Below are 24,240 nucleotides of genomic sequence, written 5' to 3'. Positions count from 1 at the left end.
ATAGAAACGATCATTGTAACATTGATGCATTGTATGATTGAAGAGAGCTGCTCGTCATGAGATTCCTTTTCCTATAATACCGGTATCTCTCAGTCACAACCATGGCATCAGTGAGCTTTCCTCTTGGTCAGCCTCATATGGCTTCCTCCAGATGGCTGACACTCTTCCTCCGTCAGAGCACATCACGATTCGCCCCAGCATCTCCCTCATACATCGAAAGTCAAAAGACTTCCATCACTCCACCTTGTTCCCATCCAGAAAGATTTCCACCTTTTCATTATAAAACGAAATCAACCCCGCAATCGCCGCGCTCTCATGCAGCGTGGCCCGATACCACCACACATAATCCTTGTACTCCTGCCCGTCCAGCACGACGTCGTAGTACTCGGCCGTGCCCTTGTACGGACAGTACGTCGTCGTGGTGCTCGGGCGCAGGATGGCCGGGTCGACGACGGAGGCGAGCGGCAGGTAGTAGCGGACGCGGAGGCTGGTCTCGTGGAGGTGCTGCGCGTAGGAGGACCTGGCGACGGTCTTGCCGGCGATGCGGACCTCGATGGGGCGCGTGGAGGGGAGGATGTCGATGCGCTTGAAGGGGTCTTTTGGGTGCCCGAAGATGGGGAGGTCTTCTTCCAGCCAGGAGTCTTTGGTTGGCGTCAGTACATGTAGTCTATTTTGAAGGAGGAGGTTATGTAGAATAGAGGGGGGGGGGAAGAGAACTGAACTGACCCATTGCTGTGAACTGAAGCTTCACGAGGCCAGCCAACGGGCCCCAACTGCTGTCATCGCCATCGAATCGAATCACGTCCGTTGACTTGGCGTCGACGCCGGGCTTTTCCGCGACGGTGAGCGTGGCGAGGGCATCGTTTGTTGTGAGGGAGGCGTTTTGGATCTCGGCGGCGGGGATGTAGTGCCAGGGGTACCACTCGTGCTCCCAGACGAGGACGGCGCGGGTGGTGTCGACGATGAGGGTCTTGTTGAAGATGACGCGGATGCGGCGGGGGGAGGGCAAGGTTTTGTAGGGGCCGTGGTCGCGGAGGCGGGTGAGGAGGTCGGAGAGGCTGTCATGCGTTTAGTTGGTGATGAGACGAGGTGCGGGCGATGTGTGGTGGTGAGGGATGAGATTAGAGTGTGAGGTGAGGTGAGGTGTGAGATGAAGTTCCAAGAAGGTGAATGAAACGGTAGTACCTATGATTCAAGGGCAGGCGATGCGGGTAAAGACGATCAGCGTTTCCAGAAGCCATTGTGATATCAGAAGGTGGTGTTTAGTGGTACAATATGAAGTATCTGGTATATGGAATGATTCAAGATCTGGAAGTAGATGCAAATATCGAAGAATCACAGACGCGTTGCAAAGAAAAAGAGCAGAACCTCGCGTTGGTTTAAAAGCAAGACAACCCAAGCGTTCACACATCTTGTCATCTGGGTTTGTCATTCTGCCACAATTCGAGCATCAAAGTGCGAAACCCCGCAAGCTCGCTATACGGAGGCGCATGACGCAATGTAATTACTGGTAGGCGGACGTGATTTGGAAGCAGAATTGGAATTGGATATAGCCTCAATAACTGCATTGTCTATACAAGCATGAGAGCTTGTACTGTATAGCTTTCTATGCAAGGTAGTATGGGCTTTGGTTTGGTTGTGTCTTTGCTGAAGGATCGACTCGTTTGGATGGGAGGAAAGAGTTGAAGAACTTGCTGGATGGTAACGAGGTCAGTTATGCTGCCAACATGAAGAAGAAAGCCTCGTTGATACAAGCCTCATGGATGAGATATACTGAAATGAAGTCATGCTAACTAGAGTTGACCCGTCAATGAAATGCACTGAGCTCTGCCCTGATCCCTTGTCGCGACAATGCCGCAGACGGTGGGCACGACTCGAGAAATCTCCGACAGTGGCTACAAGCTCAGCTCTCTTTTGACCAGATCTGGGAAATGCCCTGCAGCTGTGCAGCGCCATCTACTGAGCTGCTGACTGACATTTGGAATCAATGCGTCTGCGTCGCAAATCGTTCAGATTCCAGGCTGTCTTGACGCAGAAATGCTTATAAAGTCGGGATTGGAAATCTCCGGATGCCGCAATCTCAGTTGTCCTCCTCTTGTCTTGTTCAGCTGTTCAGATCAAAGCTGCAGTTTCCACCTCTTCGGCACAAGGGAACAACAACAGACTGAAAGCCACGGCTCTTCCATTGATTCTCCTGCAAGAAAAGAAACACAACGACAGCATCAGCCACACACACACACACACAATTCCCCCGCTAAGCCGAGGCAGCTTCCACCTGGGCCGAAGCCACCCGCGCGCCCTTCTCGAGATTCTCTCCCCCCTGCCGAGGATCGCATCTCTCCAACAGAGAGACACAGAATAAGCGCGGCTAGAGAATTTGATGAAATCGTGTTACGCATCCAAATGACAACAGCCGGCAGATTGTGCTATGCCTATTCCGCCGAGATGGAGCTCAACAAATGGCGGGCGATCCGCCAATGCGGAGATCTGAAAAGGTCAGCCGAAGCAGGGCACTGGATCTTGGGTTTGTTGACGATGGCCTGGCTAATACAAGTACAGCTACAGTGGCGATCATACTGTCTGCTACAGGGCAATGTGAGCGGCGTTACGGCTGTTACCGTTGCTTTATGCGGCATCTGACGCATACTACCTATACATAAGGTACAGTATGGGCGAGAACCGTGGGGTCGTCGAGGTCCGCAACTCGGCAGTCTGAATCACTCGACCCCAAGAAGTCTCCATTCGCCCATCAGCTACTACTAGTTCGCTCTGAGCTCTTGTCTGTCTCAGTGGTTTGCCTTCTGAACTTGCACACAATCAGACTCAACACAGCAACAATGAGGCCTTCCACAAGACTGAGAGCCGGGCGACTGGCCCAGTCCCTCTCGCGACCCCTTCGCCAGTCCCCCGCCGTCGTCCGAATCAACAGCCGCGCTCACAGCACCGCCGTCGACTCGCCCGTCAGCTATGCAGCTGCCCCTCCCCCTCCCCCGCAGCAGCAGAGGTCGGGCCTGGATGGCAAGAAGCTGATGGCCGAGGCTGTGGCCGCGACGAAGCCGCGCAACAACTGGACCAGGGAGGAGATTGCCGCCATCTACTACCAGCCTCTGCTGGAGCTAACCTACCAGTCGGTATGTCTCACAAGAGAGTGTCGAACAAGTCGAATTCGAAGGCTGACGTTTGCTGTCCATCGATAGGGCTCCCTGCACCGCCGCTTCCACGCCCCTGGCGAGGTCCAGCTATGCACCCTCATGAACATCAAGACGGGCGGCTGCTCCGAGGACTGCTCGTACTGCGCCCAGTCCTCGCGCTACTCCAAGGACACGGGCCTCGAGGCCAAGAAGATGGAGTCGGTCGAGTCCGTGCTGGAAGCCGCCCGGCAGGCCGCCGCCAACGGCAGCACGCGCTTCTGCATGGGCGCCGCCTGGCGCGACATGCGCGGCCGCAAGTCGGGCCTCAAGAACATTGTCGAGATGATCAAGGGCGTCAAGGCGCTGGGCATGGAGGCGTGCGTGACGCTGGGCATGATTGACGCCGAGCAGGCGCGCCAGCTCAAGGACGCCGGCCTGACGGCGTACAACCACAACGTCGACACCAGCCGCGAGTTCTACCCGTCCGTCATCTCGACCCGCTCGTACGACGAGCGCCTGGCGACGCTGGGGCACGTCCGCGACGCGGGCATCAACGTCTGCTCAGGGGGCATCCTCGGCCTGGGCGAGTCCTCCGAGGACCGCGTCGGGCTGCTGCACACCGTCTCGACGCTGCCCAAGCACCCGGAGAGCTTCCCCGTCAACGCCCTGGTCCCCATCAAGGGCACGCCGCTGGGCGACCGCGAGCCCATCGCCTTCACCAGCATGCTGCGCACCATCGCCACGGCGCGCCTGCTGATGCCGGCCACCATCATCCGCATCGCCGCGGGCCGCAAGACCATGTCGGAGGAGAAGCAGGCGCTGTGCTTCATGGCGGGCGCCAACGCCATCTTTACCGGCGAGAAGATGCTGACGACGGAGTGCAACGGCTGGGACGAGGACAGTGCCATGTTTGGCCGATGGGGGCTGGAGCCGATGAAGAGCTTTGGCAAGAAGCCTGCGGAGGTTTGAGGATTTTTTCATAGAAACTACACAAAAGAGCGTTTGATATATATACATTATTTATGACAAGAAGCAAGCTTTGAATAAGGTACAAAAGGGGGCCAGGAAAAGATGGCACCACAGGATCGGTGATGGACACCATGAACACAAATATGAGCTAATCGCATGAATATATATATGTCTTTGATTATGTATTACAGCTTACTCCTGGAAGCATTGGCTACCCATTCTTCCACCGCTCTACACAGTCCCTCCACCTCCTCCACGCTATTCCCAGCATGCAAACACACCCTCACCCGATCCTGCCCCATCGGCACCGTAGGCGCCACAATCGGCCTCACCGTGAACCCCCTCTCCTGGCAATACTGCGCCAGACTCCGCGCTCTGCTCGTAAACAGCGGCAGAATGGGCGACTGCGGCACCTCGGGGTTGATGCGGAAGAGTTCTGGCGAGGGAGCGTGTCGAACGATGATGTCTGCGAGAAGGCTATGCATGTGATGGATAAGGGAGTAGAGTTGTGCGATGAGAGGGTCGGCGTGGCTGCTGCTGGCGAGGAAGTTGTATGTTGTGTGGATGCTTGCGAGGGAGGGGAAGGACATTGCCGTTGTGTAGATGAAGCTGCGGGCGTAGTTGATGAGGTAGTTTCTTGCGGTTGGTGAGCTGAGGACGATGGCTGTTTGTTCCATCAATCAGTCAGCAACAGTTGATACCAGAGCAATGTCAACGTAAAAGAGGCATGATGCAGAGAGAGATGGAAAAGAAGGGAGGGGGGGACGCACCACCGGAACATCCCATGGCTTTCCCAAACGTATGCACCCGCGCCCATATCCTGTCCTCCAGTCCCAGCTGACAGACGAGCCCTCTTCCCTGGGGACCGAGGATGCCTGTCGAATGCGCCTCGTCGACGATGATGTAGCCGTTGCCCTGGGGGAGTCTCCTTTCGACGCATTCGACGATTTGTCTCAGGGGGGCGGCGTCGCCGTCCATGCTGTAGATGCCTTCGACGGCGACGAAGATGTTTGTCTTGCCGCTTCTTACGGCGTCTCCTTGTGGACCTCTTGTGAGACTTTGCAACAGAGCGTCCAAGCTTGGGTATTTGCTGCCTTGCCCCTGCTGTGAGGCTGAGGACGCAGCAGCAGCATCGTATACTTGATTGTGCGCAAAGGCAAGTCTCTGCGCCCTGCTCAACCTCATCCCATCATGAACACTCGCATGAATCAACTCATCGTACACAATCACATCCCCCTTCTGCGGCACACAAGCAAACAGCCCCGTATTCGCCTCAAACCCAGAATTGAACAGCAGTCCCGCCTCCGCGCCATGAAAGCCTGCGATTTGCCGTTCCAGGGCTTCTGCGAAGGACGAGTTCCCGTCCAGCAGGCGGGAGCCTCCTGAGCCGAGAGTGTGATGACCCGGTTGTTGCTGGGGGGGGCTGTCTGATGGTTGGAGGTGGGACGTGAGGAGGGAGAGGTAGGCCGCCTTGACGGAAGGGTGGGAGGACAGGGAGAGGTAGCTGTTGGAGGAGAAGTCGATGGCGCTTGGGGAGGGGATGGTGAGGCGGCGGAGGCGGCCTTGGGAGAGGCGGGAGGAGAGGATGTGGGAGAGTGTGTTGTCGAGGTTTGTGGGAGGCATTGGGATTGCTTGCGATTGAATTGGCTCAATTGGAGTTGTCAGTATAGCCGGTATAGCCAGTATAGCTTCATCGGTCGTCTGCCGTAGAATCTTCACATGCAGGCAGATCACCGCATGAGTATGGCTTCAGTCAGGGTTCGGCCTGTATCGGCGACCAGTGCACAACTCACAGCAACTTCATCACATGCCGGTTATCAGCTAAACCGACTACATACTAGATCTACTACCCACTTCAAACTGTCATCGCGTCTTAGCTACCTTAGACGTTGCTCGCCCACACTTCCAAGGAAACGGTTCAACTAGTACTGTAAAGCCCACTGTATCCCGGTTTAGGGCAAAACGCAACCGAGGCCGTCCGCGGACATGCGAAAGAATGTTGAACCAAGCAGTGGCTAATGAACCAAGCCCGTCCCCTGATTTGTTGATGAGGCATTTCGATTCCTCCAGATCCCCCGGTAAGCCGTGACCATAGTGCTGGTACTGTACATAGAAACTTGCTTGTCAATGGAGCTGGGTATACCAAAACTCCACTTGGGATGGATGAACGGAGATCGGCAGGGAACACCCCAACAAAAGACAAAGCAGATTCGTGAGATCAGAGGCCCAGAACGGATCTTGCAAAGACGGCTGTATATACCATCGTATGTACTTCACTGCTTTGCCGCTATTACCCTTTTGAGAAGCACATCCCACACGTTCCTGTTCCTTGTTTCGGCCCCCAAAAGGCTTCAACGTTTCTCTGAGCCGAGCCGCCGAAGCCAACACGACAGACACATCTTCTTCATAACAACCTTCACCCAGTCGTTCAGTTTTTGTTCACACTCCAGCAAATCAAGACTGGGTTGGTTTCTTTGTTTCTCCCAAGCAAATGCCGCAGCCACCGCCGCCGCTCGCAGCGCCGCTCTGGCGCTCCCTGCGGACGTACCAAATCTTCGGCGCCAACACCGAGGTCGGCAAGACGGTCTTCTCGACGCTGCTGGCCAAGGCGGCGGCCAGACGGAGTGCCCCCGGCGGCGTGGCGTTTCTGAAGCCCGTTTCGACGGGGCCGGACAGTGAAGCTGATGATCGGTGTATGTAGGTCTTTGTTTTTGATAAGAGAGTGCAAGTTTTGAATTTTGCGTAGAACGGTGTTGACGTATGAGTAGATGAAAGATATAAGCCCCATGCTTGAGGTTTGATAGAACGTTGCGTTGACCATGGCATCGCCCCGTGTAGTCACATCACCAAATTCGCTCCGGACGTCTCCAACAAGACTCTGTTCCAGTATAAAATCCCCGTCAGCCCACACATTGCAGCTCGCCTCTCCAATGCAGTAAGTCATCAATCTCACGCATCTTCATTCTCACATTCCTCGGTTTACACTCGAGCCTCCCCGTCTTACAACCCCATGCTGCTAGACAATCCCCTCCAACGAGGCCCTCCTCTTCCAGACCCGCGACTACGCAGCCCAATGCGCAAACATAGGCCGGAAATGGCTGTTTGTGGAAACCGCCGGCGGCGTGCACTCGCCCGGTCCCTCGGGCACGACGCAGGCCGACATGTACGCGCCCCTGCGGCTGCCGGTTGTGCTGGTGGGCGATTCGCGGCTGGGAGGCATCTCGTCGACGATATCGGCGTTTGAGTCGCTTCGCATGAGGGGCTACGATGTTGAGTCGGTGGTGTTGTTCAAGGAGGACAGGTATCAGAACTATGAGTACCTGTTGGAATACTTCGCGGAGCATCATGATGTGCCCGTCGCGGGCGTGGTCGAGCCGCCGGGGAGAAAGTCGAGTCTGGAGGAGGACGTTGGAGCAATGGCGCAGTATTACGAAGAGCAGTCGCAGCACAAGGACACGAGCGGCGTCATTTCTCACCTGGACGACCGTCACGAGCGACGGATTGCGCGACTCAACTCCATGGCCGCCGACGCACTGCAGAACATTTGGTATCCCTTTACGCAGCAGAGCCTTCTCTCTCCCAAGGACATCAATGTCATCGATTCCGCCCACGGCGACCACTTTCAGACATTGTCGCCTTGCTCCACAACATCACAACCGGACAGCCTCCTCCGGGCGTCGTTCGACGGCTCTGCCTCATGGTGGACGCAGGGCCTCGGCCACGCCAACCCCAAGCTGACCCTCGCTGCCGCCTACGCCGCCGGCCGCTACGGCCACGTCATGTTCGCCAGCGGCATCCATCGTCCCGCGGCGGAACTATCCACCACTCTGCTCAAGGGCATGGACAACCCCCGACTCAGCCGCGTCTTCTTCTCCGACAACGGCAGCACCGGCATCGAGGTCGCTCTCAAGATGGGTCTCCGGGCGGCGAAACTCCGATACGGATGGGCTGCGGAGGAGAAGCTCGGCGTCGTTGGCCTCAGGGGGTCATATCACGGCGACACCATTGGCGCCATGGACTGCTCGGAGCCGAGCGGGTATAACGAAAAGGTCGAGTGGTATGACGGCAAGGGGCATTGGTTCGACTATCCGACTGTCTTGTGTGTCGACGGCAAGTGGCGTGTCAATGTTCCCCAGGAGCTGAGGGAGGCTCTGGGCGAGGATGCGGATTTCGGGTCGCTGTCGGACATTTTTGACGTCCAGGGGAGGGAGCAGAAGGGCCATCATCTTCGCTACGAGGCCTTTATTCGAGAGACGCTGGAGAGGCTCCAGAAGCAGGGCCGCAGGTTTGGCTCCGTCATCATCGAGCCGGTTGTTCTCGGTGCTGGCGGCATGGCCTTGGTGTAAGCATTGTATCATCTCAAACCAACGTGACATGTGAAAAGTTTGCTAACGAGCTTCCAGAGACCCCCTCTTCCAGCGCGCCCTCGTCAACGTCGTGCGCAAATCGCCAGACCTCTTCCGCAAGCCAAACGCATCCTTCGAGTCCCCCAGCAGCCCTACCGCATGGACGGGTCTGCCCATCATCTTCGACGAGGTCTTCACGGGTCTCTACCGTCTCGGCCGCTTCTCGTCGTCTTCTTTCCTCGAGACGCATGCCGACGTCTCCGTCCACGCGAAGCTTCTCACGGGAGGCCTCGTTCCGCTTTGCACGACGCTTGCTTCGGAGAACATCTTCGAGGCGTTTAGCTCCCAGGACAAGACGGATGCGCTGCTGCACGGGCACAGCTACACGGCCCATCCCGTAGGCTGCCAGGTTGCCCTGGAGTCACTCAAGGAGATGCAAAAGATGGACCGCGGCGGATCCTGGAGCTGGGCCAAGTCGCAGGGCTGGACGACCCCTGGCACGCCTGTCGTCGGTGAACAGCCCGCCGCTGATGTCTGGTCGACCTGGCCTCGGGATTTGGTAGAGGACCTCTCTCGCCAAACTGAACGCGTGTCCGGCATCTGGGCCCTCGGCAGTGTTCTCGCCATCCACTTGAAGGACGCATCTGGCACGGGATACTTTAGCGATGCGGCGCAGAGTGTTCGAGATGGGCTGATTGCGGGCGATAGGGAGGGTGTCAATGGGCCGTGGAACGTGCATTGCAGGGTTCTTGGGAATGTGCTGTATCTGATGGCGGGACAGAAGACGACGGAGGAGAGTATTGCGCGGATCGGGTCGTTGCTGCGAGAGAGGTTGAAGGAGTGAGGTTTGGGGGGTGTAAGTGTTCAGATGTGGTTTAGTATCAAAGAGAGGAGCGATAACAGAACAAAGATGATAAACAAAGAGATATAGGTAATGAACAAGAAACACGATGTATTACTCTTTTATCTACTTACAATGCTGTCAACCTTCTATAATGGAGTAACTACGCTGCCTTTCTTTAAGAGCTCCTGTTCTCGAAGCTCCCAGTCCAATGCTGGAAACTTCCGAAAAAGGCTTCACGGTTCAAACATCGTTGGTCCCTTGGTAGCATTGTATTTTTTTATTTTCTTTGTCCCATTTCAGCCTTGTGCAACTGGAACATATCCTTGTCCTCAAATTGTATATTGACCATCTTGAACTTCAGATTGCTCTTACAATCCCTGCTTCCAACGCCAAGATTACTTGTCCATATCCCGTTCACGCACCGTTCACGCAGTGAATCCTCGACAACATACGCACATCATAACGTAGATGAAAGCCAGCGATGTCTTTGATGTCCAGCGACTCAGGGCAATTCACTTCAGCGGATCGACACGCTGTTCAGTAACTCCGGATGAGAACGCGTCGATTGGCACGACCAGCAGGTGGCAGCTGGCCAGCAGTCGAGTTCACTTTTTTTCTTCCGATACAAAACCCTGGATCTCCCACCTGGATTTATCTTTCCTCAGGTTTTCCTTCTTTCTTGTTTTGATTCTTCACCATCTATCTCCATCTTCAACTTTGCACATCGCGAGTAGCAGCAACAACAGCACCAACAGCATCAACAGCAGCAGCCACAGAAGCAACAGCAGAAGCAGTAGCAGCAAAGCCCTTGCAGCATATTCTTTGTCAAGGAGAATCTCAAGAGTAAGTCTTTCATCTCCCGGAATCTTCTCAAGTCTCATCTTCATCGGCCCTCGAGCAACACTTCACTTAAAGTGTCCTCCCCAGCCATCACGGGGAAGGAGAAGCAGTCCCTCGGCTGCTGTGTCAAACCTCAGTCAATCGTCAGATCTCCGCTGTCAGTTCTGCCATGCGGCCCTGAAGCAACCTGTATTGAAATTACCTGCCAAGTCGTCCTTGGTCAAGGGTCCCAACCATCTCGTACAATTGTTCCACAATCATCGTCCTGGGTAGCAATACGTCTGGACATGCACAGAAGCTGACCTACTCAAGACACAAACAGGAATTACATTTACGATATGACGTCCCAATCCTGGTTCCGGCAAGACCTTGTTAATGAAATCAATGAAATGCAAGACTTGCAGGACGAGCTGCAAGAGAGGCTGTGAGTAAACATGGCCGCCACGTTCTGGGACTGGTACCTGACTCCGAGAAAGACGCAGCATTCTTCTGACCGAGGCAGAAAGCGGAAAAATCCTCGCAAAGGTGGCCGGTTCCTCTTCCGAATTCAGGCCCACCAGCTCGGGCGGGAAGACGTCGAGCGACGATGAGCTGGAGCAAGCCTCTCCCTTGCAACAGTATATTCATCGCACGCTTCATGATACGCATCGCCCTCCACCTGCTGATTGGCAGCCCGATGGCGAGACCGATAGCGGTGACGATGCCGACGACGAGGAAAGTTGGTCTTCTGAGTTGGCCGAACATTTAGGATGGGTCTATGAAGAAGAGCCCTTTGGAGACCTCGCCGAAGAATCGGACTGGGAGGACGAGGAGACTGATGCCGGGATGCAAGACATCCAGACGGCCCTGGAGTATCTACGTGGTGTTTTGGCTGCAGCCCAGAACCAGAAGCCTTCTCCAACAAAAGATGCTGCTGACAAGAACAATGATGAGAAGAGCGTCCATGCCAAAGACAGCGAAATGGACGAGGAGGACGACTTTGTCATTCTCAGTGGTGAGGAAGAGGACGACGAAATTCAGGATATAACCGAGTCCTGCCTTGAAGTCATCAACCACCTCGACTATATCAAGTTTCCGAGTGTCGATGTCGTGGACTTTCTTCGTCGAGGAGAACTGGAAGTCTTGCTCGCCGACGACAACGACGTCAACGTCAACGGCAGCGGCGGGACATCTTGCTCCGCTCCTGTGCGATCAAAGTGGCAGCTTCTCTATGAGAAATTCTGCGGCCAGGACAGCAAAGGCAAAGTCTTCAAGGAGGCCGACCTGGAGAAATGGAGACATGAAGTTGGCCAAGCATGCGGAGACTTGATCAAAGACGTGAGTCGGCGTCTCCACCAGCTAAAGAACCCCGGTTGCTAGAGTCGGCAAGAGATGCAGTATAGGGGAGGGATTGTTCTTTGTGTGCGCTTTACAGCTTCGTGGTTTAGGAACTTCGGAATCGGTTGATGAGATACCCAATGGTTGTTGTTGCGCAGATTCCCTGTTTGTTTTCTTGAGGAGTACCTACATTGACTACGCTGAGAAAGCCTGTTGTGACGCAAATATTGACTCGTGAGGAGGGGTTTGTGTGGTTGATGAGACGTCTCTGCAGCATCGCCACCTCTCTGTACGGCTGCGACGGCCATTGAAGACTTTGACGGACGGTCAGCGGTATTTCTTTTGCAAATGTGTTTTCACACGAGATAATTTGTGATCGATCTGTGCGATTATACGAGTATATGTAGACTGTTCTAGCTCTCCAGTCCTAGGAACACTGCAAGCCTGTCAGCACGGCGCGATACGCGTCTGACGACTGGGTATAGCTTCAGGCTCTCCCACGCTTCTTCCCTATCCCATATAGGGCTACAAATTCCAAACACAAAAGGTTCGCCGTCCCGCAAAGGGTGGCCCCAGGTAAGCCAGCGGCGCCGAGGTACCGTCCGACGCAGCCAATCAGCCGCAGCCCGTATCCAATTCCTGCTTCCCGCTCTTCCTTACCGAAGTCCCCTCTGGTGTCCCTCCATCCCTAAACAGAACCCACCCCACGACGGAGCCGGGCGGAGACCAGCAGAACAAGCAGAGGTCAACCCTCCATTGAATGAGAGACGGACAGAGATTAAGCAGCAATAGCCTTGACAGACGGGGACAGCATCGCTTTGCCGAAACTGATGCCGCAGCCCATCTTCCTCGGAGCCTCGGAGCCGTCCTGGCCCCAGCTTTTTGCCCCCCTTCCCCAGCCCGGCAGATGGGTGGGAAATGACGGTCTACAATACTAAGAAACACAACACCAGAGACGAGACCTGATTCCATGCCCAAGGGGGTCGGACGGGGAGGGCGGCGGAAGCTAGAAGCCGCTACTTGCTACCGATTTGACCCATGGCGTCTGGGGCGACGATTGCGGGGTTTGAGGCTAGGGATTGTAGTAGTATTGTGATGCTGTTGGCTGTTGTTGATGGAGGGGAGCTGTTCGGACGGCTGGATATATATATATATACTAGACGGTGATGCTCGGTCTGCTTGGCGTGGTGATGTTGCAGCCTGGTTGATATCATACCAAGCTGGAAGCGGAGTTGCGTTGTTCTTCCTTATCAGTCCCTTCTTCCCGTCTCTTTACAACCAAACCTTGTTCTCCATCCCATCAAGGACCACCGTGATTCCATTCGCAGCATAAGCCCTGCCGCCAACTGTTTGGTCAGCGGCGTTGAAGACGGCCGGAAAAAGAGGAGACTGAGTGGGCTTAGTCTGCATCTGCATCGGCATCTGAAATCTGCATCTCGAAAGCTTGATAAGCTTCACTTTCCCCCCCTTTGCTTCTCCTTTCCCCAGCATCCGTCTGCTCGCCACATTCTTTACATGCTTTAGAGAACCAAAAGCAACAGAACAGCGGTCGAATGGCGCTGATCGAATACGTCTGGTCGCCCTGGGCGATTGTCGCCCTCGCCGGCGCGCTGCTCGCCTCGTATCTGTACCAGTACTTGGTCACCTACGGCTCGCTGCGCCGCTTCCCTGCTCCCTTTCCCGCGCAGTTTTCGAACCTGTGGCTGCTGTCCGTCTGCCGGCGCGGCAATCGCTACGAGATGGTGGACAAGCTGCACAAGAAGCTGGGCAAGTTTGTGCGCATCCAGCCGAACCACATCTCCATTGCCGACGACGAGGCCATCAACCTCGTCTACGGCCACTCCAATGGGTTCCTGAAGTCGTACGTATAAGCTCACTTTACCTCCAGACCGATATGGTCTCGTCTACTAGATGCTAACTTGGAGCAAAGCGAATTCTACGATGCCTTCGTCTCCATCCGCCGCGGGCTCTTCAACACGCGCGACCGCGCCGAGCACACGCGCAAGCGCAAGATGGTCTCGCACACCTTTTCCGCCAAGAACATCACCCAGTTTGAGCCCTACATCCACGCCAACCTCGAGCTCTTCGTCCAGCAGCTGGACCGCCTCGTCGACACCAGCCCGCACACGGACGAAAAGGGCCGCAAGGAGGCGCACTTCGACTGTCTCCCCTGGTTCAACTACCTCGCCTTCGACGTCATTGGCGATCTCGCCTTCGGCGCCCCCTTTGGCATGCTCGAAAAGGGCGTCGACCTCGCCGAGGTGCGCGATGCCCCCGACAGCCCGCCCATCTACGCGCCCGCCATTGAGATCCTCAACCGCCGCGGCGAGGTGAGCGCCACGCTGGGCTGCTTCCCTGCGATCAAGCCCTACGCCAAGTATCTGCCGGATCCCTTCTACAGCAACGGCCTCGCCGCCGTGCAGAACCTTGCCGGCATCGCCATTGCCTGCGTGAAGCGACGGATCGACAACCCGCCCGAGATTGAGCGCAAGGACCTCCTCGCCCGGCTGATGGAGGGCCGTGACGAAAAGGGCCAGCCGCTGGGCCGAGAGGAGCTGACGGCAGAGGCCCTGACGCAGCTCATTGCCGGCAGCGACACGACGTCCAACTCGTCCTGCGCGCTGCTCAACTACGTTGCCCGCACGCCCGGCGTCCTCGAGAAGATGCAGGCCGAGCTGGACGCCGCCATCCCGAAGGACGTCGACGTCCCCACGTACGACATGGTCCGCGACCTGCCCTACCTCGCCGCCGTCATCAACGAGACGCTCCGCCACCACTCGACCTCGGGCATCGGCCTCCCGCGCCAAGTCCCGCCCGACTCGCCCGGCGTCACCATCTGCGGCGAGTTCTTCGCCGCCGGCACCGTCCTCAGCGTGCCCACCTACACGATCCACCACTCCACCGACATCTGGGGCCCCGACGCCGAGGAGTTCAAGCCGGAGCGCTGGCTCAGCGTGACGCAGCGGCAGAAGGACGCCTTCATCCCGTTCAGCCACGGGCCGAGGGCGTGCGTGGGACGGAACGTGGCGGAGATGGAGATGAAGCTGATTGCGGCGACGTGGGCGAGGCGGTACGGCGCAAAGGTGCTGCAGGGGCCGATGCTGACGAGGGAGGGCTTTTTGAGGAAGCCGTTGGGGTTGGACATTGCCTTGTACAAGAGGTGATTGAAGACGGGGTGTTGGATGTACGAACTGAATGATTGTGTGGTTAAGGACAAGCGCATTGGCCATGTCATAAAATGTAGATATGTTCAGAGCTTTGTAGGAAAATTCAACTCAATATCCTCGACAGTTGCTTCTTCCATCATGATGTCCTGTAAATCCAACATAAAAGCGGCTTATCCGTCTCTCTATCCGGACAATCACCACATCCACACAGTTTACTCCCCTATTTCCAAATTCTCCTGTGACAAAGTCCCATACAGAATCAACAAACATCCAGAATGTCTGAACCCCCCTTCGCAGCGGCGGAGAAGCAACATTCAGCACAACCAATATTCGTTGATACCTTTATATAGGCCGTTTGTGCAACATTGAAGCATCAAATCAAGTGGATCCACGATCCAGGTCCTCTGTGGCGCAATTGGCTAGCGCGTCTGACTGTTAATCAGGAGGTTGGAAGTTCGAGCCTTCCCGGAGGAGCTCAAATGAAGCTTGCTTTTTTGCTTTTGCTATCATCTCTGACTTTTTTCTTCTTTTGGTGTATCGTGGAAGAAACTCAACGAGGCAGTGGTGTTGAACCAATCGATGTGAGTTTGTACTGTTTTGTCTTGCCCGCAGTTTGTCGACAGTTGGAACACGTACCTTTGAACACCACCTCTCTACAACCGAACTGTCTTGTAGGGAATCCGTTTGCTGTTGAACCGTCAGGACCGCTACGCGCGAACAAGTCAAGATACCATTCAATCTCGCAAAGACCAAGCTGTTCCAGCTTAGTCCGGCAATCTAGGGCTCATTTCTTGGGGACCAACTTGCTTGATTTTCTATCTAGGATTAGGAGTATCTTCCTTCTTATACACTACAGCCATCCGGTCTTGATTAGTCAGCCTTATCGCGCCCTTATCCGTCACCCAGCCTAAGGCCCGTGTGCTTCTCACCACAAAGCAGTTCCTGAAGAAGCGAAAACTTTAATGCAAATAGCTCCAATGAGGCATGATCGAACTTGTCATATTCAAACCGGCCGCCGCCAACGACGGACTTGAGACAGTTGGAGTCGTATGCAATATATTGCTCAAGGCAGAGATTATTCGCGTGCGCCGCGAATGAATGCGGCGTCTTTTAGGCTGCGTCGGAGGGCTCCAGGCACATTGTAGGTGCGTGCGTTAGTAGTTCGCAATGCTCGATGGGCGATGAGAAATCAGTATCTGTCTATGTAGACAAATCCGATAATCGCAAAGTGGCAGGGCATGCTTCAGATTGCGTAAAACTATTTCAATTATAAAGGAATGCCTCGAAACTGCTTTTTTTGATAATAATCGTACCCTTCGTTCCCCGTCAAACGCTGTTACCAGCATTCCCTATTGTAGGGTAAGTCATCACCACTGCAGCACTTCGCCCATTGGCTTGACCACACCAGCAATCACTGCCAACAACCAACAAAAAAAAGGGCCTTTTAACCGAGTGTCATTGGAATTTTATTCCAAACTATGAGGGCTTCTTCGTATCCGATCAAGGCAGTTTGTTGAAGACGCCGGTTGAGCGGGTACGACATACTCGGCTTACGAACATGCATCCGACTTACACACTGAATTTGGACACTCTGGGAGATGTCGTCTCCAGCTTCATGACCACTTCTGCATGTCCTCCTTGCATTGAAAAAGGCACTCTAGCCGAGTAAGACTAGATTTCCATAGAAAACATCTCCCTGTCGAGTCAAGACACGAGGTACACTGGCCGTTTCACATGCTGCCGACTCGCACCGCCTTTGGCTTACAACATCTTCGACGCTGGCAGATCTCACCTCCAGCTTCAAAAAGCAACCATCATCATCCACAAACATCAAAAAAGGCACTTTGGCCGAGTGGTCTAAGGCGCCGTGTTCAGGAATAGCTCACACTGTGAGCGCAATCCCTCTTCGCGGTCTAGAAATAGGCGAGGGTTCGAATCCCTCAGGTGTCATCTTTTTGCTGCGTCCGTCGGTGGGATGTGGAGGTGGAAACTAGTTTTTTACTACTACGAGGTGGACCTCTTTTTGACGTGTGGGTTGATGGGGACTGTGTGAGAAGGGCGTTTCCATGGTGCACTGGAGTCGAGGTGGGTGTGAGGCGCTTCATTGGTCTGGAGCGTAAAAGATCGGTTTCTATGATAGTAGTAGTAGTAGTAATATCCTGTGAGATGAGATTGCTACCTTTTCAAACGCTCTCGCAATACACAGTTCAACCGGAGTCTTCAATCGACCAACCCTTCGATTCAACAGCAGTATCGTATCAGTCTAGGCCTCGCTCAAAATCTTCTCCCAGTCAAACTTCTTAAAGTAGTTGTACACAGTATCAAGCTTCCCAAGAGTCGCCAACTAACCCGCCCACCGTCAGCATCATTGCACGTTATTCACAAGTCCACACATACCATGGAAGCACACTCACATCTCTCGGGTGAATGACCGTAGGGTCATCCCTCCCCTCGTACCCAAACTCGTTCCAATACGCAAAGTTGTCGTCCAGCTCCAGCTTGAGCTCCGGCGGCGACTCAACCTTAGACTTGCCCTTGGGCAACTGCACAGCCTCGGCCGGAATGCCCGTCGCCTGGCTGAAGATGGCCGCCATCTCGCGGTGGGTGAGCCACTCCCTGTATCCGATGACGTTCTTGCCCGCCGGCTCGTCCACCAGGGCCTTTACAAAGGGCCCCGAGTCTTCTTCGGCTGCGATGAAGGGGAACTTGACGTCGATGTCAATGTTGCCAATAAACTGCGCAATCCCATCCTTGTTCTGTGAAGAAATCCAGTCAGCACATCAACATCGATTGGTGTACAGGTGCTCCATACCTTGACGGGCCGCATGATGGGATTCCCGACAAAGTTGCTCAGAAACAAGCCCGCCTGGTAAACGCTCGTCTTGGCCCACAGCTCAGGATACGTCTCCTTGATGTACTCCTCCGCCCTCGCCTTGGAATCGAAATGGTACACGTGGGTATACTTCCCCTTGGACCACTTGGTCGCATTCGACAAGCCCGAAAGCACAAACCTCTCCAGCGAGTCCACCCGCGCCGCCGCAGCGTCAATCACATTCTTCAGCTGCTGCACCTCGTGCTCCGCGGCCCACACGTTGAGCGGCTGCCCGGGCTTGGCCTTGGCCTTGTTCGCCGGGTCGCCGTACAGGCCCCAGAAGTCGCTGACGGCGAAGATGGCGTGGGCGCCCGCAAAGGCTGGCCCGAGGGTGGCCGGGTCGTCCATGTCGGCGTGGACGAGCGAGGCGCCGCGGAGGGCGAGGGCCTGGGCTTTGGGGCTGGCGGTGTTGCGGGTGAGGGCGCGGACGGTCCAGCCCGGGGTGGAGAGGAAGACGTCGGCGACGGAGCCGCCTTGGTTGCCTGTGGCGCCGAGGACGGCGATGATTTTGGTGGAGGACATTGTTTTGATAGGCTTGTAGATTATTTTATGTGAGTTGAGAGAAACTGTTGATGAGTCGGGAGTTGTTGAGACTTGGAGTCGACGTCGTCTCTTATATACAAATCAACAAGCAGTGGATGCGACTTGTCTGGCGAGACCTGTATATCAGATCCTAATCACTGTTGGCGGAGATGACGAATAATGCCATGACGGAAAAGGGCCGTCAACAAACCAATCGAATTAAAACATCGTAGCAATCGAATCATATTTCCGTGCCCGTCAACACACTCCAAGTGTCCATTCGTCCTTTGAAAAAGGGGAGCACGACAGTACGGGAGATCGATCCGCACTGCCCGCAATCTTCCATGTCAAGTGGCGGCATCTTCCGACGGCGTCCGCCCTGCGTCCGCTCCCTCCCCACCTGCGTGCGGGAGCGGCCAGGCGCCGCTGTATCGGTAGCTGAGCTGTGTTTGGATTGCGGAGTAGATCTAGCCTTGTTGGAGAGATCTGATAAGAAGTCCAATGTCGGGAGATGAGGCGTGAAGCGGACGAGGAGTGGTCAGAGAGGCGGATTGTGGGTTGCGAAGAGGATTCCGGTGATGCTCCATTACAGAGCAGTGGAAATAGAGCATCGATATGATCTCATTTGTAAGGTCTCCCATCCAAATGTGGAAACAGGCCTTGAAACAGGTAATGGATAGCCTTGTATAAGAGGCCCCATGTCCTCGGCTTCTTCATCAGACAAGCCAGCATCTGTCGGAATTACACCCTTGATCAGCATCTCCAAATCACCACCATGGCTTCCACCGCCGCAGCCAAGAAAATATGGTTCATCACCGGCGCCTCCTCAGGCCTCGGCCTCAACATGGCCCTCAGCGCCCTCCGCGCCGGCCACCGCGTCATCGGCACCGGCCGCAACATTGAAAAGGCATCCTCCGAGCACCCAGAATTCGCAACGCTCGGCGGCGAATGGCTCCAGCTGGACGTGGCCCAGCCCAATGCTGAGCAGGCCATCCAGCAGCTCGTCGCCAAAGAGGAGCAGAAGCTCGGCAAGGACAAAGACTCGGCCCACTGGGTGGTTGTGAACAATGCGGGCAACACTCTGCTCGGAGCGGTGGAGGACATGAGCGAGGGCCAGATGCAAGAGTACTTGCAGACCAACCTGTTTGGCTTCATTCGCGTGTGGAAGGCTCTGCTGCCGACGTTGCGGCGCAATCGGACGGGTACCCTCATCAGCATCTCGTCCATTTGGGGGTTCGTGCCCAAGTCAGAGCACATGCTCTACGGTGCTGCAAAGGCGACGACGGAGTATTTGACGGAGTCATATGCTACTCTTCTCGCGCCGTCTGGTATCCGGACCATGATCATTGAGCCTGGTGGCTTCAGGACTCCTTTCGCTGGCAACAACTCCAAGGCAGATGGTGGCATCTCCGAGGACTATAAGCCCCTGATCCAAGCCTGGGTGGATATAGTCAATGCGGCCTCAAAGGATCCGACCTTGGTCAATGGTGATCCAATCAAGTTTGGCGATAGAGTTGTTGACGCCGTCGAGGGCCGGGGCTTGTTCGATAGTATATGGGCGGAGCAAGACAGGACAAAGGCCCTGAGAGTTCAGCTCGGGTCGGACAGCTACAGCCTGTTTGAGCAGAGGCTCAGCGACTTGCAGAAAGGGTTTGTGAGGATGGCCGAAGTGGCAAAGTCGACGGACGTCTGAGTCTCGTCGGACATGTTACCTGATGATACATTCAATTAACATTCGTCATTCCTTATGCTTTCCGTCTTATTGCACCGTAAGATATAACTCACCCTGTTGGACACTACATCTCTTGGCAAACCATCCCACATTCTATCCAGATGATGAAGTTACCGTCGTCGACGCGTCCGTATCGACATTGACCAGATCCAGCACGCCCCCCTGTTGAAGCAGCGACAGATATTGCGTCGCAAGCTCCCAATTTGCTCCCGTAGACTTGAGCTCACGCACAACATCCTCCAAGGCGCTGTACATCTGCGGCTCGTGGTCTTCGCGCACGAACCACGCGCACTCCGTGGCCACATGGTACAGACACTGCGCCATGAGAGGGCACTCAATGTTGGCGCGCGCAATTGCCGGCATGACGTTGGAAGAGATGGACTTGATCCCCGCAAGGCTGACGCTCTGCATCTCCGTTTCCATGGCGATCCGACTCTGCTCAACCAGAGCGAGCGGCTCGTTGCAGCCGTAGAGGTTGTAGAGAGCGAGCTGAGCCGAACAGCACAGAGACAAAGAGAGGATGCCCGAGATGGAAAAGTCGGGGGATGTTGTTCCGGAAATGTACTCCTTGATGGAGAGATGCAGCGCGGAGAGTGCCGAGTGAAGTGCCAGCGCTTCGGGGAGAAGACTTCCGACGTCCTGCGTGGACCTCTTGTTGGCCCTGTGCGACAAGACTTTGCTCAGCATATGGGCGGCCTGGCACATCTTTGCAAAGGAGCCGACGGATGTCAGGCTGCTAAAGGACGTGGTAAAGAGAGGCTCGCTGGGAACGATTTTGCCTTGCTCCCAGTCATCGTCGTTGATCGGCAATAGCTCGTCTGAAACTGGTTCGGGGACAGTCATTGGCAGATTGGTTTCAATGTTCATAAGTCTGATGATACATTTTAGATGCTGTCCTTACTGTAAGGAAGAGGGCGAGCTGGGTCTCATACCTGTCGAGCAGAAAGATTGTCCACCATGTTCGGCGCTGCTCTTCTCTCAGGGTCCACGTTTCGGCGGCCTTGAACAGCTGATTGTTCTTCCTGTCATGCAGACCCAGCAAAACCCCGAGTCTTGACGCGCGACCAAGGGTCGAATATGCACACGGATAGATGGCATGTGACATTTCGTAGACTGACAACAGAACAAGGGCCTGAACAAGCCTCAGACACACAAAGCCCGCCGACTCTGCTTCTGAACACAGCGACCTCGCCAGCAGGTACCATGATGAGTTCTTGGCGCACTCTCCATCCCTGGTGCTGAATGCCTTTACACACAGTAGAAAGAGGGAAAGGCAGCCATCGACTTCTGTTGCGTCACTGTTGACTTCGTCGAAGAGGCGTTTCCGGCTGATCATGGGCAGCCACTTGTGCACTGTGGAAAGATACTGTTCACAGAGAGCCACTCGGTCGTCGTCAAGGTGCTCGGCCACGATCTGATGGATATATGGATGCCGACTCCATGACAGAGCGTTGGGTGACTGGGAAGTCAAGTATTCTGAATCCAAGAAGAAGGGCAGCGGAAAGGGCTCTGCTGGCTTGGGGAAGAAGGTAGCAGCACTGATGCCCGAGAAGGCCCTGGACGGAGAGATGCCCTCAACGTGGGGAAGCTGCTCGATGTGGCTGAGCCTGGAGGAGATTGTTGTCTCCGAGGCTGCGGTCTCAGCGTATTCGCAAGTCTTGCCCAGACGGGAGCACTGCCTGGCGGTTAGGAGCGAGAGAAGGGCCCAGGAAAGCCGCTGGTGGGCGTTTGCATGTCAGGATGCCGTGGGATCGTTCTTACCAGGGCGCATGTAGGGACTTCTCGAGTACATTTTCTCTTCAGCCGCCTGTGAGGAGGATGAATCGTGTCAGTGACTGGCTCGGGCAACTTGGTTGGAGGCGGTGATTATGTACCGACAGGCTCGACAGGCTTGAGAAGCAAAGACTTTGGGCGGCATCACAATAGGTTGGAGGTGACTGGATACAGCTGAAGAGCAGGGTACTGTTGTCTCGAATTGGGATCCTTTCTTGAATGTTACCTGTTTTGTTTTGATGAGCCGTGTCTCTCATCTCTCGAGCTTGAATTGACTGACGTTTCGCTGAAGAACGTCAGCTGCTGAGGAATGACGATTAGTCATCGCCAGTTGCCTCTCTCTTGGCATCTCACAACCGAACCTTGTGCCTTAATCAAGCCTCAACAATGACGGTCGGAGTACAACAGTCACTGACAAGGAAATGGAAAAAGATCCATTAGTAACTGCTCGGCACTCGCCCTACAGAGTCGAGTATCATTCCGCCATTTCCTGAAAGAGTCGACAGAAACCTAAGCAGCTTCTCTCAATGTGACCCAAGTTTGAAGACTTTCACATGCACACCATGAACCGCAACCTGAACATGCATTTGAGACACATACAATGGTGAATATGAATGATAATGATCTCTCATGCTTGAAACCCTTTTCTATCGCGTTTTCTATTCTTTCTTCTTGTGTTCTTGTTCCGGATATGGACCAGATGCTTGGCAGAATCCCTCTCAATGGCGAAAGATCCGCAAAATCCGAGAGGCACCGCATCCCTGGGATCACACGCTGTTAGGCGACATCAACAGGCCCCATCACAATAATGTACGATAGATGGATGATGTATCGATATGTTCGGTCATGAAAAAGAAAGCCCGCCTTCTCTAGTTCATCTGGGTGCTTTTCATTTCTTATATACCTACCATTGCGAAGAACAGCCGTTGCAGAGTATATTTGTCTTCGAGCGAATACCTCACGGATCATCGGAGGATGAGACAGGATACTTGATGCCTCAGGTGGAACCTATGGCGTATTTTCAGGCTAGTATGTGTTGAAGTATGACTCGATTGTTTTGTCTTCAGGTTCAATACTGATGCAAAGGGCCTGCTGGATGTATCTCTCCTCAGACTCAGCACATGCCCCCTTTTCCACTTCAACAGAGACCGCCATTCTTCAAATCACCTGAACTGACAATTATAAGAATTGACGTGAGTCCCCTATCGGATAACTGCGGAGTGAAAGACAAAATATCGCAAGACAGAGTATCATCATACTACATCACACAAGGAAACTGCCGTCAAACAGCCCATGTCCAACATGTCCATGGATCATCAAACAGCATCACACGATGCTCTGCATCAAATATTGCTTCTCTGACTCAACTATCACCGACAGGAACTGTGATTTGAAGACGGCTATATCCGAATTACCGAAAAGTATTCGGCGTTGCATCTTCAAAATGGCCCAGAAAAGGTCGAGCGGACTGTCCGCTTCAAGGCCAGAACCTCGGTCCGCTCCAGTCCGCTCCAAATGAGCGGGTCGATATAGCTTCACTCTTCTTGACTCAAACGTATTGTTCACTGCATACTTAAGGACCTAGAAAGGAACGTCGAATACCATGTCTCGATACAATCAGAATCAGCTCCATTTCAAGCATACACAATCAGCAATTTTCCTCTCACCGCCGCACAAATGGCGCCCCTCGTCTGGCTCGTAACCGGCTGCTCCTCCGGCTTCGGAAGAGAATTCGTCCATGAGATTCTCAAGCGCGGCGACAAAGTCATCGCCACAGCCCGTCGACCAGAAAGCATCGAAGACCTGAAGAGAACCGGCGCCGCGGTGCTCCAACTGGACGTCACCTGGGACCAGAAGCGCATCAACGAGACCATCAACCATGCCATTGCAATCTATGGCCAGCTCGATGTTCTCGTCAACAACGCTGCGTATGTCCTGGGAGGCGCTTGGGAAGACCTTTCGTAAGACTTTATCCACACATTTTGCAGAGCCTCTGAATTAGGTACTCACATTGGGCTATAGGTACGAAGACTTTCGTGACGCCTTTGAGACAAACGTCTTTGGTCCTCTCAAAGTCACAAAGGCCGTGCTCCCCCACATGAGAGCCAGAAAGACCGGCACCAACATCTTCATCAGCTCCATCGCAGGCTGGAGCGGAATGGAGTTTAACGGAGGCTACGCAGGCACCAAGTTTGCCCTTGAAGGTAAATCTCTCAACAAACAAATGCCCTCCGCAAGGCTCTCATACCCTGAACAACCACTTACACTCATTGGAACAGGCATGGCTGAGAGCCTGCACCGAGAAGTCCGGCCCCTCGGCCTCCGCACCCTCATCATCGAGCCCGGCTTCTTCAGGACCGACCTGCTCTCCCAGGGAAACCTCAAGACCACAGAGTCCAGCATCCCAGACTACGCCGAAGCGTCCAAAGCCTTCAACCGGCTCCTTGCGGAAAAGAATCACGCGCAGGCTGGTGATCCGAAGAAAGGAGTCGCTGTTGTTGTGGACCTTGTCCGCCAGGAGGGCGTTGCCGAGGGCAGGGAGGTCCCTGTGAGGATGGCACTTGGGCAGGATGCATATGAGCTTATCAAGGGCAAGTGCAGCAAGACGATTGATCTGTTGGAGCATTGGAAGGATGTGATTTCCAGCACTGATTTGCAGGAATAAGCTGCTCTGTTCCGCTGTGAGCATTGACTGGGGAAATAACAGCATGAGGCGATTTCTGTTCA

At 54.6% G+C, this 24,240-nt stretch overlaps 10 protein-coding genes and 2 non-coding genes across 12 annotated transcripts; 8 read left to right on the top strand and 4 right to left on the bottom strand.

Annotated features, from left to right (window-relative positions):
- Nucleotides 1-234: 234 nt before the first annotated feature.
- Nucleotides 235-1,241, bottom strand: BBK36DRAFT_146294 (DUF427-domain-containing protein; the record flags this gene model as incomplete). The annotated part of the gene is made up of 3 exons (XM_024897538.1): nucleotides 235-641; nucleotides 727-1,058; nucleotides 1,186-1,241. The coding sequence occupies 3 exons, from the start codon at nucleotides 1,239-1,241 to the stop codon at nucleotides 235-237; spliced, it is 795 nt and encodes a 264-aa protein (XP_024746444.1).
- A 1,596-nt stretch (nucleotides 1,242-2,837) lies between these two features.
- Nucleotides 2,838-4,100, top strand: BBK36DRAFT_1182934 (biotin synthase; the record flags this gene model as incomplete). Its single annotated transcript, XM_024896330.1, has 2 exons — nucleotides 2,838-3,131; nucleotides 3,198-4,100. The coding sequence occupies 2 exons, from the start codon at nucleotides 2,838-2,840 to the stop codon at nucleotides 4,098-4,100; spliced, it is 1,197 nt and encodes a 398-aa protein (XP_024746443.1).
- Nucleotides 4,101-4,285: 185 nt separating this feature from the next.
- Nucleotides 4,286-5,723, bottom strand: BBK36DRAFT_1144181 (PLP-dependent transferase; the record flags this gene model as incomplete). Its single annotated transcript, XM_024893657.1, has 2 exons — nucleotides 4,286-4,764; nucleotides 4,871-5,723. 2 exons carry the CDS (start codon nucleotides 5,721-5,723, stop codon nucleotides 4,286-4,288), a joined length of 1,332 nt encoding a protein of 443 aa, XP_024746442.1.
- Nucleotides 5,724-6,591: 868 nt separating this feature from the next.
- BBK36DRAFT_1162419 (PLP-dependent transferase) lies at nucleotides 6,592-9,290 on the top strand (the record flags this gene model as incomplete). The annotated part of the gene is made up of 4 exons (XM_024894443.1): nucleotides 6,592-6,797; nucleotides 6,939-7,035; nucleotides 7,121-8,442; nucleotides 8,504-9,290. 4 exons carry the CDS (start codon nucleotides 6,592-6,594, stop codon nucleotides 9,288-9,290), a joined length of 2,412 nt encoding a protein of 803 aa, XP_024746441.1.
- Nucleotides 9,291-10,468: 1,178 nt separating this feature from the next.
- On the top strand, nucleotides 10,469-11,489 carry BBK36DRAFT_1144179 (hypothetical protein; the record flags this gene model as incomplete). Its single annotated transcript, XM_024893656.1, has 2 exons — nucleotides 10,469-10,554; nucleotides 10,613-11,489. The coding sequence occupies 2 exons, from the start codon at nucleotides 10,469-10,471 to the stop codon at nucleotides 11,487-11,489; spliced, it is 963 nt and encodes a 320-aa protein (XP_024746440.1).
- Nucleotides 11,490-13,000: 1,511 nt separating this feature from the next.
- BBK36DRAFT_1127469 (cytochrome P450) lies at nucleotides 13,001-14,611 on the top strand (the record flags this gene model as incomplete). Its single annotated transcript, XM_024891506.1, has 2 exons — nucleotides 13,001-13,305; nucleotides 13,378-14,611. The coding sequence occupies 2 exons, from the start codon at nucleotides 13,001-13,003 to the stop codon at nucleotides 14,609-14,611; spliced, it is 1,539 nt and encodes a 512-aa protein (XP_024746439.1).
- A 403-nt stretch (nucleotides 14,612-15,014) lies between these two features.
- BBK36DRAFT_t171 lies at nucleotides 15,015-15,088 on the top strand. Its single transcript has one exon. It is a non-coding gene; the product is annotated as a tRNA-Asn (tRNA).
- A 1,364-nt stretch (nucleotides 15,089-16,452) lies between these two features.
- On the top strand, nucleotides 16,453-16,564 carry BBK36DRAFT_t172. The gene has a single exon. It is a non-coding gene; the product is annotated as a tRNA-Leu (tRNA).
- Nucleotides 16,565-16,877: 313 nt separating this feature from the next.
- Nucleotides 16,878-18,008, bottom strand: BBK36DRAFT_1127551 (NAD(P)-binding protein; the record flags this gene model as incomplete). The annotated part of the gene is made up of 3 exons (XM_024891522.1): nucleotides 16,878-16,958; nucleotides 17,029-17,370; nucleotides 17,427-18,008. The coding sequence occupies 3 exons, from the start codon at nucleotides 18,006-18,008 to the stop codon at nucleotides 16,878-16,880; spliced, it is 1,005 nt and encodes a 334-aa protein (XP_024746438.1).
- Nucleotides 18,009-18,783: 775 nt separating this feature from the next.
- Nucleotides 18,784-19,701, top strand: BBK36DRAFT_1171920 (NAD(P)-binding protein; the record flags this gene model as incomplete). Its single annotated transcript, XM_024895646.1, has 1 exon — nucleotides 18,784-19,701. The coding sequence occupies one exon, from the start codon at nucleotides 18,784-18,786 to the stop codon at nucleotides 19,699-19,701; it is 918 nt and encodes a 305-aa protein (XP_024746437.1).
- Nucleotides 19,702-19,833: 132 nt separating this feature from the next.
- BBK36DRAFT_1171919 (hypothetical protein) lies at nucleotides 19,834-21,658 on the bottom strand (the record flags this gene model as incomplete). Its single annotated transcript, XM_024895645.1, has 4 exons — nucleotides 19,834-20,611; nucleotides 20,673-21,415; nucleotides 21,502-21,547; nucleotides 21,615-21,658. 4 exons carry the CDS (start codon nucleotides 21,656-21,658, stop codon nucleotides 19,834-19,836), a joined length of 1,611 nt encoding a protein of 536 aa, XP_024746436.1.
- Nucleotides 21,659-23,190: 1,532 nt separating this feature from the next.
- Nucleotides 23,191-24,178, top strand: BBK36DRAFT_1144174 (NAD(P)-binding protein; the record flags this gene model as incomplete). Its single annotated transcript, XM_024893655.1, has 3 exons — nucleotides 23,191-23,474; nucleotides 23,536-23,717; nucleotides 23,793-24,178. The coding sequence occupies 3 exons, from the start codon at nucleotides 23,191-23,193 to the stop codon at nucleotides 24,176-24,178; spliced, it is 852 nt and encodes a 283-aa protein (XP_024746435.1).
- Nucleotides 24,179-24,240: the final 62 nt, after the last annotated feature.

The sequence above is a fragment of the Trichoderma citrinoviride genome (genome assembly GCF_003025115.1).
Source record: "Trichoderma citrinoviride strain TUCIM 6016 unplaced genomic scaffold BBK36scaffold_14, whole genome shotgun sequence".
NCBI classification, from domain to species: domain Eukaryota; kingdom Fungi; phylum Ascomycota; class Sordariomycetes; order Hypocreales; family Hypocreaceae; genus Trichoderma; species Trichoderma citrinoviride.
Note: the sequence above shows the minus strand (reverse complement) of the source record. Positions and strands in the feature narration are given on the sequence as shown.